Genomic DNA, 13,980 nt, shown 5'->3' with positions numbered 1-13,980 from the left:
TTTCAGGAAGCAGAGCAATTATTTGAACCTGAAGAGATGAGAAACCAATGTCAACATGCAAGTGATAATACATGTTCAGGGATCCTTAAGGATAACATGTACCACAGGAACAGCGTCTGCTCCAAAAGGACCCTGAAGCAACTTAAAGCCAGCCCAGAATTTTGAAGATGACGCATCTCACTAATAGCAGCATGACTTGTTTATGAGCTGCTCAGTACACAAAACTCTGCCCACAACATTTCCCCAGTCTGATTAGCCCATGACTCTTCCATACCTATCATGGAGAATTCACATCATACCAGCTTATTTTGGCTTACACGGATGCTTTTAAGCACTGCTTGTCAGTGCAACATGTCAAGGAAAGTGCCAGTATCTCCCAAACAAAACACAGTGGCTGGGAGTTTGCTGTGCTTTGCTCACATAGAAAGGTAGAGCTGGCAAAAATAGTCCCTGGAATTTATAGAAACCAAAGCACAGACAGGCTGTCTTTTGTGTCAGTGACTGCCAAGCAGCTGGTAAAGAGTATAAACATGCAAACACACAATAAAAATTCTTGCCAGCCTTTCTGACATGGGTACACCTCAAGCAGACCCCAACCTGAACTTCAAACTCTAGAAAACTCCCACTCTCCCAACCTGCACATTCAGCTTGTGTAAAACAGACTGCTGCAAATTGCTTGACACTTACTCATGCTGGCTGCATTTCTGGCAAGTGTTTTTGTCTGAACACAACTGCTGTGCTCTTCTTCTTCCAAAGTTCTAACCTCCTCTGCAAACACAAGCAGGGGTGTCCCAAGAAGCTGTGAATTAGAGCCCTGATAGCTGACACTTCTCTGGGAAAGCAGAGCAGAAACCACCATGCCAAAGGGTGAGGATCACAGACAATAAACCCTCCCCTGCTCCTGTGCATGAAACATGCTCCTCACCAACACCTGTCAGCACAGCAGTCCTGGACGCTCCATCCTTCCACAGGACTGCTGGTGTAGGGCTGCTGGGGGCTCCCTTTCTCCTGGCCATATCAAGGTAGACCCCTTCTGCCATACAGCACTGAGCAGTGCCAACAGCAGACTTTCCAGCAATAGCTCCAGCCTCCTCAGCCCCAGGGACCTGTGCTGTCATTTCCTTACCCATCTTCACCAAGAGGTGTGGGCACCATCAGTATTTTCCCACTCCACAGGAAGCACCTCGCAGCCAATGGCCCAGCAGGAGGCAGAACACAGCTGAGCAGCAGCTGCCGCTTGTGCTTCTTCTTGGTGGCTGAAGACTTTTGAGGACAGGTTGGCCAGGTCTCACCCGGCCTCCCAGCGCTCCTCAGGCTGGATCACAGCCCCCACCTAGTGGCAACCAAGCTGTAAGAGACACAGCCTCCCTGTCACAGAGCAGAACAGGCTGGACACCAGCAGCTCCCAGACAGGGTGCTGGGGAATGAATGGCACTTGGCTGAACACCGCTGAGCAGGTCCCTGCAGCCCAGGCTGCATGCCACATGTGCTGAGGAACAGGAATGAGAACAAAAGCACGCCTCTGGGTAACGCTGAGGATGCTTTAGCCCATGTCCCCTTTGTACTGCATGCACAGTAACATCAAGAGAGTAATGGACCATGCACTGAATACACGTGTCAGGTACAACATTCAGATGCATGTCCTATGACACTGCACACATCTGCTCTGCACAGATGCAAGAGCAGCCGTGGAGTGGGTTGCAGCTCTTAGAACACCATCATGCAAATCAGTTGTACCTGAGTGAGCCAAGATGGCCTGAGTACAACACAAAAGGCAAGAACAGGGCAGATCTCATCAAATTCAAGCCCTTGTGCTTAATATAAAGCATGCTGAAGGAACAGAAACAATCTACAAAGCAGCACACACATAGCAGTATCAAGTCAAAAAGAATGAGGAGAACGAATGGAAGGAACCACTGGATGTGTGAAATGCACGACCGAGAACAGACACCAACACTGCAGAGCTCAGTATCACAGACAAGGGGCTGTCTTAAAAGAATTCAAAGTACCTTATTTTAATTTCTTGACATGGTAAAAGTTTACATACTTTCATCTGGCAAGGAGAGCTCAACAAATTAAAATAAATCAATACAAAGAAACACAAGGGGGAGTGCTGCTCCAGGACAGCAGCTACAACGCAGTTGGTTTGTTACAGAATATTTATTAGCGGGAAGACTAAGAGTTGACTTACTACAAACAACAACAGAAGAGTCTACAGCAAGGGCTGGTGGCCCTCCACACTCTGGGGAAATCCCTAGGAAACCAGCAAGAGACAACATGGCTCTTAGAGGTGGAAGCAGAAAAAAAATAGTTTTAAAAAAAAAAAAAAAGGAGAGAAATTTCATTCCATTTGTCACTGTTGTTACAATGAAGTTAACACAACTATTAAGGCTACTGCACAATAAGAATATATGGGTGTAACAACGAGACCTGGGAAACAGTGAGGTTCCAGAAATAAATGATTTAACATTCCCTGAATATGGGACTTAAGTAGAAATATTATAAATAAAAAATTTGGAGCCTGCAGCATTATGGGATCACTTCCCACACACAAAAACTGACGCAACACAACCAATCATTTCCAAAGGGGTTTGTAATGGACCATGAAATGTTCCAGCAGCTTAGAGGATTCAATAGGCACACAAGGGTGCTCTTTTGCAGGGGAAAGAATACAAGGTTTGCAACGGTACCAGGTAGGAATTGGCCATCCTCACCCCAAGCACTATTGTCACAGCTGGCCTGCTGCGCCTGGACAGCAGGAAGCACTGCCAGGAGAAAGCAGGTTGCAGTCTGACCACACATGGAAGCTATCAGGAGTTTAGCATCACACCTCTGGCTCCTCCTTTCTCAGCCTGGGCAAAAGCAGCTCATACCAAGGAGGCATGAAGACTCCCATGAAGTTGGTTTTAACCAAGAAAGTGGCTCTAGTCAATTTTCAGACTGGAGCAGAAGCCATATGCGCTCACAACCAGCCAGTACAGCAATCAGCCCTAGTGACAAGCACAACCTTCAGCTCTGCATTGACCCGCTCAGAACCAAGGCAGAGACAGATGGGCCACACTCTACTGAGTCAAAAAAGCCACAAAACGATTACAGGCCTCTCAGTGGCACTGCAACGTGGCTGTGGCCACCAACCCAGAAGGGGCAGGATCCTCTGTCTTTGCAAATAAGTCAGTGCAGAGCATAGGCAGAGGGGCTCAGCTGCAGCCAGCAGTGAAGAGAGCTGGCTTTCAGCCACTGCACCACCACCCAGGTCTTGTCTTATGCTGAAGACTGTCTGCCCCATTCACAGAGACCACAGAGAAGTCTCCAGCCAAGAGATGGGACAAGACAAGGGCCTGATCTCTACTGTAGCTCCTACTCAGGTAGGAAGAAAGGCATGAAGGAATGTTCCTGCCTGGCTGGCGCTCTGCTCTCACTCTGCAGTAGCCTCTAGGGCATCCCAAAGCAGCAAGGCCTTTTTCTTTACCAGATATACTAGAGGGAGGGAGAGCTCCTGAGACCTGAATAAAACCAATCACAAAACTAGGTGATAATTTCTTTAGATTTTAACTAAGAATGCAAAACTATTTCCAGCCAGTTTCCCATCTCGATAGTCATGTAACAAACCAAGGCAATGACGGTCTTTAGTTGACTGAACAGTTCTCAAGTTCAAACGTTGACACTTAATAAAGGGTCTCAGCATTGCTGCTCCGAGGCCTCTTGATCTTCTCAATGTTTTTAAGGATCATGTCATGCAAAGTGACCTGCAAAAAGGGAGAACACAACTCAGAAATGAAGGGGGGATGTCACTTAGCATTCAGGTTTCACAACCACTGACTTGAACAGTTTCACAGCTCATCCTGGTACTACTTTCAACCCCTGCCTGCAATCACATTTCTGCTTAAAATAAGTGCTTTCTTCCGCAACACTTTAGAGAAGCTAATGTGTGCAATACAAAAAAGAGAAGACATCAATACAGGGTATAGGAATGGTCTGTACTGCCTGAAGAATTTAGGATTGCAGCAGCGCTCCTAGAGCAGTGTACTGAATATTTTGCACTCAGCTCCCATGAATACTCAAGTTGGAAACATCCACATCTCTGGGAGATGGTGGGGAGCCAATAAACACTTAGCTCTTGTTAGAGCCAAAGCAGACTGGGGAAAAGATAGGCTTCTCTCCAGGACTAGCTGTAATCATAGGGAAAGAGGAGAGCAGTAGAAGGATCAAAAGGACTTTTTCTATTATGTGGGGAGCCAGTGAGAGCTCTGTTTTTTCACTTACATATTGATTCCTCAGCTCTGAAATGATCAGGCGCAGACTAATATACTCCTTCTCATCAATCTCTGTCACTGTGCGCCGGTAGTCCTCCTGCAGAAAACAGATGCATGGCTAAGAGGCCTGAGCTCAGGTGTGCTTGATACATGGTATCAACTGAAGGTCCTACCTTTTACAAAGGAATCCCCCCTTTCAGTTTCCAATCCTCTAATGAAGATATTCTGTATATTCTTATATAGCCCCCCCTTTTCCCACAGGGCCCCTAGCTCAAAATTAAGACAGTGATGAAGTAGCCTGAAGAGTCCCAGAAAGCAACAGCATGTAAACTGTAAAGCACCACTTCCCCATTTACTTACCACATGAGGGTATTTAGCTATTTTGGAAACCAACTTGGCTCTTGTGATATAATATCTGTTAGGAAAATGGAGACTACAAATCAGACAAACAGTACCAAGATTCTTCCAGGCACAATCTGCCCCAGCAAAGCTGGAGGACCTTCCCCCAAAAGGTTCCTTTTCCCAGCAGCACTCCCAGAAAGGGCTCTGTTCCTTCATACCTAGAAATCTGGTCCAGATAGGATGCTGCCTCACTCTCCACAGTTCGAAGTTCAGCAACTGTTTCCTCCTGCAAAGGAAGCCTTTTCATGATACTGAAACTGCCCATCGCCGCTCTAGAAGTACCAGGTCGTAGCAGTTCCATGTCAAGCTTAGATTTGGATCTTAAAACCTAAACCAACTCCACCACTGCAGACATTGGATACCATCAAATGATTTGGAAGAAACCTAAAGGTACATGCTCTTGGGGGCATAGTTCCCTGCCACAGTAGGGCATACAGCCTGTCAATGGTTTACAGGCTGGTTCAGCCCGGTTCCGTAACTAGCAGGGCAGCAGTACACACAGACCCACACCCTGGGAAAGGGAAAAGGGAAAAAAGGGGAGAAGGGTAGAGAGATGGGCCTTAAAAGAAAACAGCAACAATCTGATGAGAAACAAACTAATTTACTACATCAGATATCAAAATGCAAGATAACACACTATAATACAAGACCACAACATAGCCAACAATATCTTACCTGAATAGAAACACCAAAGTTGTTTCCATCTTCTATCCTGGGAATTAGAAGTTGCACCCACATTTTGACCTGCAGTAGAAAGATCACTATATAGATCACTGTCAAGATTTTTACAGGATTCATACCACTGTCATTTATAAAATACAGAGGAACCTGCTCCTTTTCTCAGAGAACCTTCACACAAGCAAAGGAGCAAAAGTATTCTAGTGCCCCCATCTGCTCCAGAACTCAGGGCTGTGGCCCACACCCACCGTATTACACTTCTCGATAAGCAGCCTGATCTCTGGTTTCACTTTCTCAATGATGTCCACCAGCTGCTGGTTGCTCTTCAGCATCCCATTGGGCATCACAAATACTTTGGTACCTACAGTGGCAAAGAAGACAAATACATCAGCCCCACGTGGGAACAGGTACACCAGAAGATCAGACCAAATGTCCACCTGAGCATTATGTCTCCTACAAAGGCTAGCAGTGGACACTGAGCCAGGATACAGCTAACCTGTGAGGAGGGGGGAAATTGGGCATGGGATAGCCATGATTGCCACAGAGGAAAGAAGACAGAAAATACAGAGCTTAGATGAGAACTGGAGAGCTCCAGCCTGCTGAGCCTAGGTACAAGGATTTTCCTGACACACGTGTAAGAAATGATTCTGCCTCAGCTTAATCCAAAGCTTGAGGTCTTCCTCCAGATGTAAAAAGCTTTTAGAACTGATCCACAGGGAGGCCAGCTGCTCCTGTCAGCAGGCTAAGCCTAAGCAACTACTACTTATGTCGATCAGAGAAATCCAAATCCTGCTACTTCCAAGAGCTGGAACCTGACTCCTCCACAAGAGAATATCTGTAGGTCAGGCTCTGAGGCTGCAGGGACAGGTCTGCGTAAGCAGCAGATGCTGTCAGGACAGGGCAAGCGGGACTGAAGTCAACTCATTTTCTTAAGGCACGGTTCAAGGGGCAGGCAGCAACAAAGAGACTCGGGGACTCTTACCCTGAAAGGTCTCTTCACGGTCTTCCAGCTTCCTCTTTTTCATATTTGGCTAAAATATACAAAATGTTTTACTCACAAACTAGTCGCAAGCTATAAAACTGTTGCAGAGGAAGTAAGGATAACATCAGAGCCTCTGCTACTCTCCTGGTTTCTAACCATCCGTCTTTAAAAACAAAGGACCACTGTGAAGGACAGCATTACCCTCCAGCAGACTTCCCAAGATCGGGAGACCAATTCCTGAAAGCCTTTGGGAGGCTGTTGTTAACTAAGAATATCCTAATCCAACACAGAACAGGCCATGCAGTTTTAATTACCAGAAGCAGAGAGCTCGACCAAGAGAGTAAACTTACCCCATCCAGTCCATCATGGCTGTTTGTGAGAAGAATTGGGTCAGGCACTGGGAGGTTCATGTCTGAATGGATCTGAGTGAGATCATGAATATTCAGGATGGGCTCCTGGAAAATAATGCATACATGTGATTTAATTATGAAATAACGACTTCTGTCACAGCAAGCACAACAAGACGACAAAAGTTTTACATCTCCTCCTCATTCAACCACAAAAAAAAAAATGAATACAAAAAAATATCCAGCAATAACAGGACTGTAGCAAGACCGCCCTCTGCCTGAGCACAGAGTACCAGCTCTAGATTATGATCAAAGCTATTGTCTGTCTGCAGTGCTGGGCACGCTGGAGTCCCATAGCATCAAGGACAGCCCAAAGCTACTGAATATGTAAGAATAGCAAATGTGTCGATCACATGAAGAAAACTGAAAAAGGAATCACTCCCTCTAGAGCCAGCAGCATTTCAGTACATACAAGCAACAAAGCCACTGCTTCCCTTCTCTGCGTTATGGGGACATACACAAAATAAATGCATAGGAAGGATCTGAACCAGTCACATCATTTTCCAGCACACAATCTGAAAATAAAACAGAAAACAGAAGATAACACGTGTCTTACTTTCAGGAACCCATCAAGTTCTAACAGCTTCTTTGGGAAAAAGTTCGCCACCAGATCTTCAGCCTGATAAGAGGGAAAAAGAGACATGAAGTGAAACGATGCCATGAATAAATCATGAGCAAACAACAACACCTGGAAAACTGACCGTCCAAAGCCAGGAAACAGCAGGGCACGTCAGTTCTGCCTCCCAACAAACTCCACACAAAGCCAGAGGGAAAAATGCAGCCACAAGGCTGTATAACCTCATCGCAACGACTAAAGAGAGCTGCCAACACTGCTGATATTACAGAAGGTGCTAAAACTGCAGCCAACTGTCACAAGGCTGCGCCGAGCTCCCTCCCTCCTCTCAGATACTCACCTCGCTCGTGATCCGCTCTCTGAAGGAGTCAACCTGCAGCAGGAACAAAGCGACAGTTCAGAGACAGCCCGAAGAAATTCCCCAGCTCAAAACCCGCCGAGCGCCGCGTCCCGCGATGACGGAGCCCGGCCCAAAGCCCGGGGAGCTCCTGGCTCCGGTGGGGGCTGCAGAGAACGGGGAGGCCCCGGGATGGACGAGGAGCGGCCGGACACGCGGGCCGAGCTGCAAAGGGCGGCGCAGCGCGAGGAGCCCGGAACAAACAGCGCAACGCGGGGCCACGGGGCGCGGAGCTTCGGGGAGGAACGAACACAATGAACACAATGAACATAATGAGCACAATGAACATAATGAACATAATGAACATAATGAACACAACGAACACACCGAACACACCGGGCGGAAGCGGCGCCGCGCGGCCCCGCCGGGCCCGGCGAGCGGCTCCCACCGGACGGAGGATCCGCGGGGCGGGACGGGCCGCGATAGGGAGGAGCGGAGAAACGGCCGGGCGGCCACAGAGAGGAACCGGGCCCGGCCCGAGGCCCCGGCAGACACCGCGGGTTGGGCCGGCAGCACCGAGGAGCCGTGAAGGGGCCGAGAGCAGCAGCGCACCTTGAGCTTCACCTCCGGGTCCACCTTGAGCAGCGAGGCCATCCCGGTGCCAACGCGGGTCTCGCCGTGCCACGGGCCGCGCCTGCCGCCCACCGCTGCACCGACACCGGCTCCGCCGCCGCCGGAAGTGAGGTCACGGAGCGCGCCCACCAATCACAGCTCTCCCGCTCCCCGCCTGACCGCGCCGCCGGGTCCTGGCAGCTGACAGGAAGGAAATAGACGGGAACGTGGGAAAGAAAATGGCCGCCACTGGGGCTGATACACCCCTGCCAGGACCCTGCCGGGCCGTGCGTCACGTCCGGCCACTGCGATGGCGGCGGAGCGGGGCTGGGGCTGAGCGGAGCGGGGCGGCATGGAGGGCGGGCGGGCGGCAGCCTGCACCACGCAGGTCAGCTTCGTGTGCCAGCGCTGCAGCCAGCCGCTGAAACTCGACACGTCCTTCAAGATCCTGGACCGGCTCACCATCCAGGAGCTCACCGGTACGGCCACGGCGGGGCGGGCGGTACCGGGCGGTACCGGGCGGTACCGGGCACTGACCGCATTTCTCCCGTAGCGCCGCTGCTGAGCGCTGCACCCGCACGGCCCGGGGATGCGCAGGAGGAAACTGCCCTGAGCGAGGTACGGGGAGGGGGGGCTGCACCGCGGGGCCGGTAACGGCAGCGCCCGGTAACGGCAGCGCCCGGTAACGGCGGGGCGTTCCCTGCAGGACGCGTTCACCGAGGGGCGGCAGGACGGCGTGTCCAGGAGGTTCATCCCACCCGCCAGGTACGGAGCCCACGGGCACATACAGGTGCTGTGCGCCTCGAGTCGTGCCGGGCCCTTTGGAGCCCGGACAGGTTCCCGTGGGCTCTGGAACGCGCCAGGAGCGGCGCTTTGAAGCCCCATAAAAATACCGAGGAGACTTAACGAGTTGTGATGTAACACAAACAGCCCCATAGAGCTCCTTTAGCTGCTGTCCGCTCTGCCGTTACTCGGGTGTGTTGTCTGTGTTCTTCCCTCTGAGAGCTGCCCCACATCTCAGGCTGCTGCAGCCTGTTCCCCTCTGCACTCAATTCTCGGTACAATTCTTTCCAAGAATGATGTCGACAGAAAGCGCCAACAGCTTCACGCTGATCGGGGAGGCTTCGGATGGAGGCACCATGGAGAACCTCAGCAGGAGGCTGAAGGCAAGTTTGTACGTGGGCAGGTAAACTCCGGTACTTTAGACTTGATGACCTTAGAGGTTCCGTTCACCCTAAACGATTCCATGGCTCTGTGACTATAGCATTAGTCTTTCTAGGTGCTGTGCAGGGTCGAAGTGCAAACTTTGTCATGGCACCAGCCTTCAAATGTTTTTGGGGTGAATAATTAAGTGATCATAACTGGCTTATTTTTAACTGAGATTAAATCTCTTAAGATACTTTGTCAAATGCAGAGGCACAGCCCATCTGTTGGGAAGCAGCTGGCAGCTGCCTGCAGCTTTGCTTGAACTAATGGCCAGCTTCTCCCCCAGGTTACCGGGGATCTCTTTGATATCATGTCTGGGCAGACAGATGTGGATCACCCCCTGTGTGAGGAGTGCACAGATACTCTGCTAGACCAGCTGGACACACAGCTTAATATCACAGAGAATGAATGCCAGAACTACAAGTGAGTAATCTGGAGTTCGTCAGGAAATTAGTTGATTTAGTTGGGAAGCCAGGCAAGGAATAGACTGATCTTGCTTTCTGTAGTCAGTAATGGAAGCTCCGGTCTTTAGCACTTGGTTTGAGTGAGATGAAGCGCTTACTTCTGAGGGTGCTGTGATATGCAGCTTCTCAGACTGAAGTCTGTGACCTCACTGGAGTGACAGACACCACCTGCCCCAGGTGCCCGTGTGGCAGCACTCACTGTGAGATCCACGTACTTTGCAGTTATTCACAGGCAGTGGCAGATCCTCCATCATCACCTTGTTCCACTGCACTGTTGTGTCTGCGCTCCTGACTCATGGTGCAAGATCAAAGTAGTGGTTAATAAGAGATATGCCCAATGTACTTTAAGTCTGGAGTTCATGTTTATACTTCTGCTCGCGTGCAGGGCCTGCCATAGAACCACAAGCTATTGGCACAGGGCCTTTTCAGGATCTCCATTCTGATAACCATCTAACTGTCCTACCAGGAGATGTCTGGAGATACTGGAAAAAATGAACGAGGATGATAAGGAGAAACTGCAAACAGAACTGAAAGAACTGGCACTGGAAGAAGAGCGACTGATTCAGGAGCTGGAAGATGTTGAGAAGAACCGCAAGGTTGTGGCTGAAGACTATGAGAGAGTCAGGGCAGAGGCAGAGCGACTGGAGCAGGAGGAAGCTCAGTGAGTGAACTGCTGGCACATGAATGACACGATAAAGTGTACGAACCTGTAACTAATGCCCAAATGCACATGGCTTGTTCTTTGCAAAACTGAAGCTGGACAAGCCAAAAAAAATTCTAGTGTATGATGTGAGCACTTACATCATTTCCTGTAGGAGCCTTGTACCTAGCATTTCTTGTCTTGATTTTATTTAAGGTATCAGAAAGAATACTGTGAATTTAAGAGACAACAGCTGGAGCTAGACGATGAACTGAAAAGTGTGGAGAACCAAATGCGTTATGCTCAGATGCAACTGGATAAATTAAAGAAAACTAATGTGTTCAATGCAACTTTCCACATCTGGTAACGTAGACGCTGGAATATTGCTTCAGATTGCTAAGATCCTGCAATACAGAACCATTTAAATAAACACTGCATTTGACAGAAGAGGTGCTAGTCAAGTTGTAGTGCAGAAAATGGACCCACCTCCCACTAGTGGCATCTCAAAGATTTGCCGCACTTTGCAGATACGTGTGAGGAGCTGCAAAACAGCTCTTAGCTAACCATGTTAACCAGCTGGCAGCTATTGTGCTAGCCATGTTTCTGTCAGGCTTCAAAGAGCTTGGAGCTCACCTGGTTTTGTTTTCCCAAAAGAACTCCTTCATAGAAAGCAAAACATTGTTGGTGTTTACGTATACTTTTAAACCAGGGTCCTTAAACCCTCATTCTGCATGACGGGTAGCGTGCATTCTGTAGCCGTTTGGAGGTGGCCCTTGTTTGGTTAGCATGCTAAAGGCTGTTCCTGCCCCAGTGCGTTTATTTATAATTCCTCTTATCACAGGCACAGTGGTCAGTTTGGCACAATAAATAACTTCAGACTTGGCCGTCTCCCCAGTGTTCCTGTAGAATGGAATGAGATCAATGCAGCCTGGGGGCAGACTGTGCTGTTACTGCATGCCCTTGCTAACAAAATGGGCCTGAAGTTTCAAAGGTACATGCAATATAATACATGTTTCACTTATGACCTGGATAAAGACTTTTAGATTCACCTGCCCATGAGCTGTGTGTCCTTTCAGATACCGTCTTGTACCGTATGGCAACCACTCGTATTTAGAGTCCCTCACGGACAAATCGAAGGTAAGGAATCCAGCACAAATTGCAGAAAATAGACCTTAAACATCTCAGATCCCTGCTCATACTGAAGGACACACAAGACTAAGTCTGCTCTTAAGAGTATAGCTCTATGAATTTATGGTATAGGAGAACTGGCTATCCTGGCTTCAGCACATAGCATCTCACTCCATATCCTATCAAGCCACTGACTCTGCCATCCAGGGGCATTAAAAAATGCAGGACTCTTGCATTCCATAGAGCAGCTGGTCAGAGGAAGTTAATGTGATTTGGGAAGGTTCTTGGTGATAAGGAACCCAGATCTTCTCATGATAACCACTAACACTCACATAGCACACTTAGCACAAAACAAATCACACCTGTTACATGCAACAAAGTACTGTTAAGCATCCTAAACCTGAGCCTCACACAGACTAAAGATTTGCAACAACAACATCTAAAGTGGAGCACTTAAAGTGCCTGAATTTTTTCTTTCCCCCAGGAGTTACCCTTGTACTGTTCTGGAGGCCTGAGGTTCTTCTGGGACAATAAATTTGATCATGCGATGGTGGCTTTCTTGGACTGTGTGCAGCAGTTTAAAGAGGAAGTGGAAAAGGGTGAAACTCGGTTTTGTTTGCCTTATAGGTAAGTGTTGCTGTGTAGCATCAAATTACCACTCAGCACTGTTAGCTGACCTCTGGACCTGCCTACAGCACTGCTTGCTTTGCAGTCCTGTCTTTTGGAGATCATCTGGTGTTCTTTGTAGTGTGCAGGATTATCAACTTCACTCTAAGTCTGAGATTTAAAACTAGCTCCTAGGTGTGGAAATCTGAGGCTTGCTACGTTTCTTTTAAAAACAAACTTACGTACTAAGAATATGAGTATCAGATTTAAAGTTCAGTACTTAACATCACATTGAAATGAAATGCTTGCTCTAGTAACTTCTTAATACTCTTTGTGTGTGATACAGGATGGACGTGGAGAAGGGAAAGATTGAAGATACAGGTGGCAGTGGTGGTTCTTACTCTATTAAAACACAATTTAACTCTGAGGAGCAATGGACAAAAGCACTAAAATTCATGTTAACTAACCTGAAGTGGGGTCTTGCCTGGGTCTCATCCCAATTCTACAACAAGTAACCATGTCAAGAATTTGTCCTGGCATCTGCATTTTATTGGAGAAACTCAAATTAAGAAGTCTCTGAATACTAACCAGTACAAAATGTTTACAATACCAAAAATCCACAAGACACTTTATTTAAAAAATTAACAAAAAATTATTACAAGTAGTATGTAGAAAAGCAATATGTAAAGTTATATAATTGAGCTGAACTGAATCTAAAGAAATCGGCTACTGAATAGACATTAAACTGGTATTTTGGGTGTTCATGGATATGTGTACGAGTTACTGTCAAACTTCAGAATGCCAGCAAGTTTGATACTACTGTTACAGCTTAACAAAACACAGGGGTCAGAAAAGTGAAATGTTTCTAATGGGGAACAATGTGGAAAAACGCATGGAAGGTCTGTTTGGTCACTGAAAAAGAACTGCAGCTTAAAATAAAATATTTTCTAAGTCATACTGACATTTCTTTTAGCCATTGAACTTTATAAGGGTTTGAAACTATGTAAAATACTGTTAGCTACAACGATATCACCTATTTGTAATACCTGCTGCAGCCTGTTATTGCACAGAGGTGCACTGAGTAACACCAGTAATAAAACACACCTGAGTGCTCCCATGTAGCACACGCTGGTCACAACACAAGCATCCCTTAGCACTTACACAGCTTACTGCACCTGCTGCCATGACAACTGCATGCAGCTTTCAGAATAGGTGAGAGTTTTTCTTTCTGCAACACTGCTCAGCCAGCTGCCTTGCTAAAGGCAAGTGCAAACAAGCCTCTGACCACTGACAAAGAGGGAGCACAGTGACAAGCAGCCTGGCTGCAGCAAGCTGTCTGAAACAATTAGTTTTTAAACAAGCAGCAAAGAGAAATACAGCCCGGTTTGTAATAACTGGGGTTGTGAACTTGTAGCAATACAGATTACCAAGCTGAATAACATTCACATTCATGCTTTTTCAAATCAAGACTCCTTACAGTTTTCAAACAAAACATATTCAGTATGTTAAATGTAGCTCTTACAATAAAGCTTTTGGAACTGATAAAGGTATTGCTAAGCACTGCTTTGTTCCTGTGTACCTCTCTTCACGCCGCTGGTGCATAGCCTGGAAGAATGAGCTTTTCTAATTTAAACGTAACATATGAAATATTACAGAACACATGGGATATTCAGAACCAAAAGAAAATCAAT

General features: G+C 47.6%; 2 protein-coding genes across 10 annotated transcripts; one reads left to right on the top strand and one right to left on the bottom strand.

The window, feature by feature from the left end:
- Positions 1–1,990: 1,990 nt before the first annotated feature.
- PSME3 (proteasome activator subunit 3) lies at positions 1,991–8,374 on the bottom strand. 4 transcript variants are annotated; one of them, XM_085532499.1, is made up of 11 exons: positions 8,021–8,374; positions 7,637–7,669; positions 7,279–7,341; positions 6,666–6,770; positions 6,316–6,364; positions 5,582–5,694; positions 5,331–5,399; positions 4,814–4,881; positions 4,614–4,668; positions 4,264–4,350; positions 1,991–3,746 (listed from the first exon to the last, which is right to left on the bottom strand). In XM_085532499.1, exons 1-11 carry the CDS (start codon positions 8,285–8,287, stop codon positions 3,666–3,668), a joined length of 990 nt encoding a protein of 329 aa, XP_085388625.1. In that variant the 5' UTR covers positions 8,288–8,374; the 3' UTR covers positions 1,991–3,665. The 4 variants fall into 4 exon arrangements, 3 of the variants coding, with proteins under 3 accessions (XP_085388625.1, XP_015741508.1, XP_085388627.1); XM_015886022.2 differs by having other exon boundaries at positions 8,246–8,374; XR_014940808.1 differs by lacking the exon at positions 6,316–6,364.
- Positions 8,375–8,534: 160 nt separating this feature from the next.
- BECN1 (beclin 1) lies at positions 8,535–13,835 on the top strand. 6 transcript variants are annotated; one of them, XR_014940804.1, is made up of 11 exons: positions 8,535–8,724; positions 8,799–8,863; positions 8,952–9,010; positions 9,321–9,411; positions 9,738–9,874; positions 10,382–10,614; positions 10,772–10,918; positions 11,397–11,546; positions 11,632–11,692; positions 12,168–12,310; positions 12,636–13,835. XR_014940804.1 is itself a non-coding variant. In XM_015886013.3 (11 exons), the coding sequence occupies exons 1-11, from the start codon at positions 8,598–8,600 to the stop codon at positions 12,802–12,804; spliced, it is 1,344 nt and encodes a 447-aa protein (XP_015741499.1). In that variant the 5' UTR covers positions 8,535–8,597; the 3' UTR covers positions 12,805–13,835. The 6 variants fall into 6 exon arrangements, 3 of the variants coding, with proteins under 3 accessions (XP_015741499.1, XP_085388618.1, XP_085388619.1); XM_015886013.3 differs by having other exon boundaries at positions 10,382–10,576; XM_085532492.1 differs by having other exon boundaries at positions 8,922–9,010; positions 10,382–10,576.
- Positions 13,836–13,980: the final 145 nt, after the last annotated feature.

The sequence above is a fragment of the Coturnix japonica genome, unplaced genomic scaffold (assembly GCF_054131305.1).
Source record: "Coturnix japonica strain WE unplaced genomic scaffold, WE-NBRP24 Scf049, whole genome shotgun sequence".
NCBI lineage: Eukaryota > Metazoa > Chordata > Aves > Galliformes > Phasianidae > Coturnix > Coturnix japonica.
The sequence above is the reverse complement of the archived record's forward strand: the minus strand, read 5'-3'. Positions and strand labels throughout refer to the sequence as shown.

Excerpts from the sequence above, each read along its gene's own strand:
- BECN1 (XM_085532492.1), top strand. The coding sequence starts at position 8,598 with ATGGAGGGCGGGCGGGCGGCAGCCTGCACCACGCAGGTCAGCTTCGTG. Across the intron at positions 10,919-11,396 it reads AATGCAACTTTCCACATCTG|GCACAGTGGTCAGTTTGGCA; the intron begins GTAACGTAGACG and ends CTCTTATCACAG. Across the intron at positions 12,311-12,635 it reads CGGTTTTGTTTGCCTTATAG|GATGGACGTGGAGAAGGGAA; the intron begins GTAAGTGTTGCT and ends TGTGTGATACAG.
- PSME3 (XM_085532499.1), bottom strand. The coding sequence starts at position 8,287 with ATGGCCTCGCTGCTCAAGGTGGACCCGGAGGTGAAGCTCAAGGTGCGC. Across the intron at positions 7,342-7,636 it reads GAGAGCGGATCACGAGCGAG|GCTGAAGATCTGGTGGCGAA; the intron begins GTGAGTATCTGA and ends CCCTCTTATCAG. Across the intron at positions 6,771-7,278 it reads AACTTGATGGGTTCCTGAAA|GAGCCCATCCTGAATATTCA; the intron begins GTAAGACACGTG and ends ATTATTTTCCAG.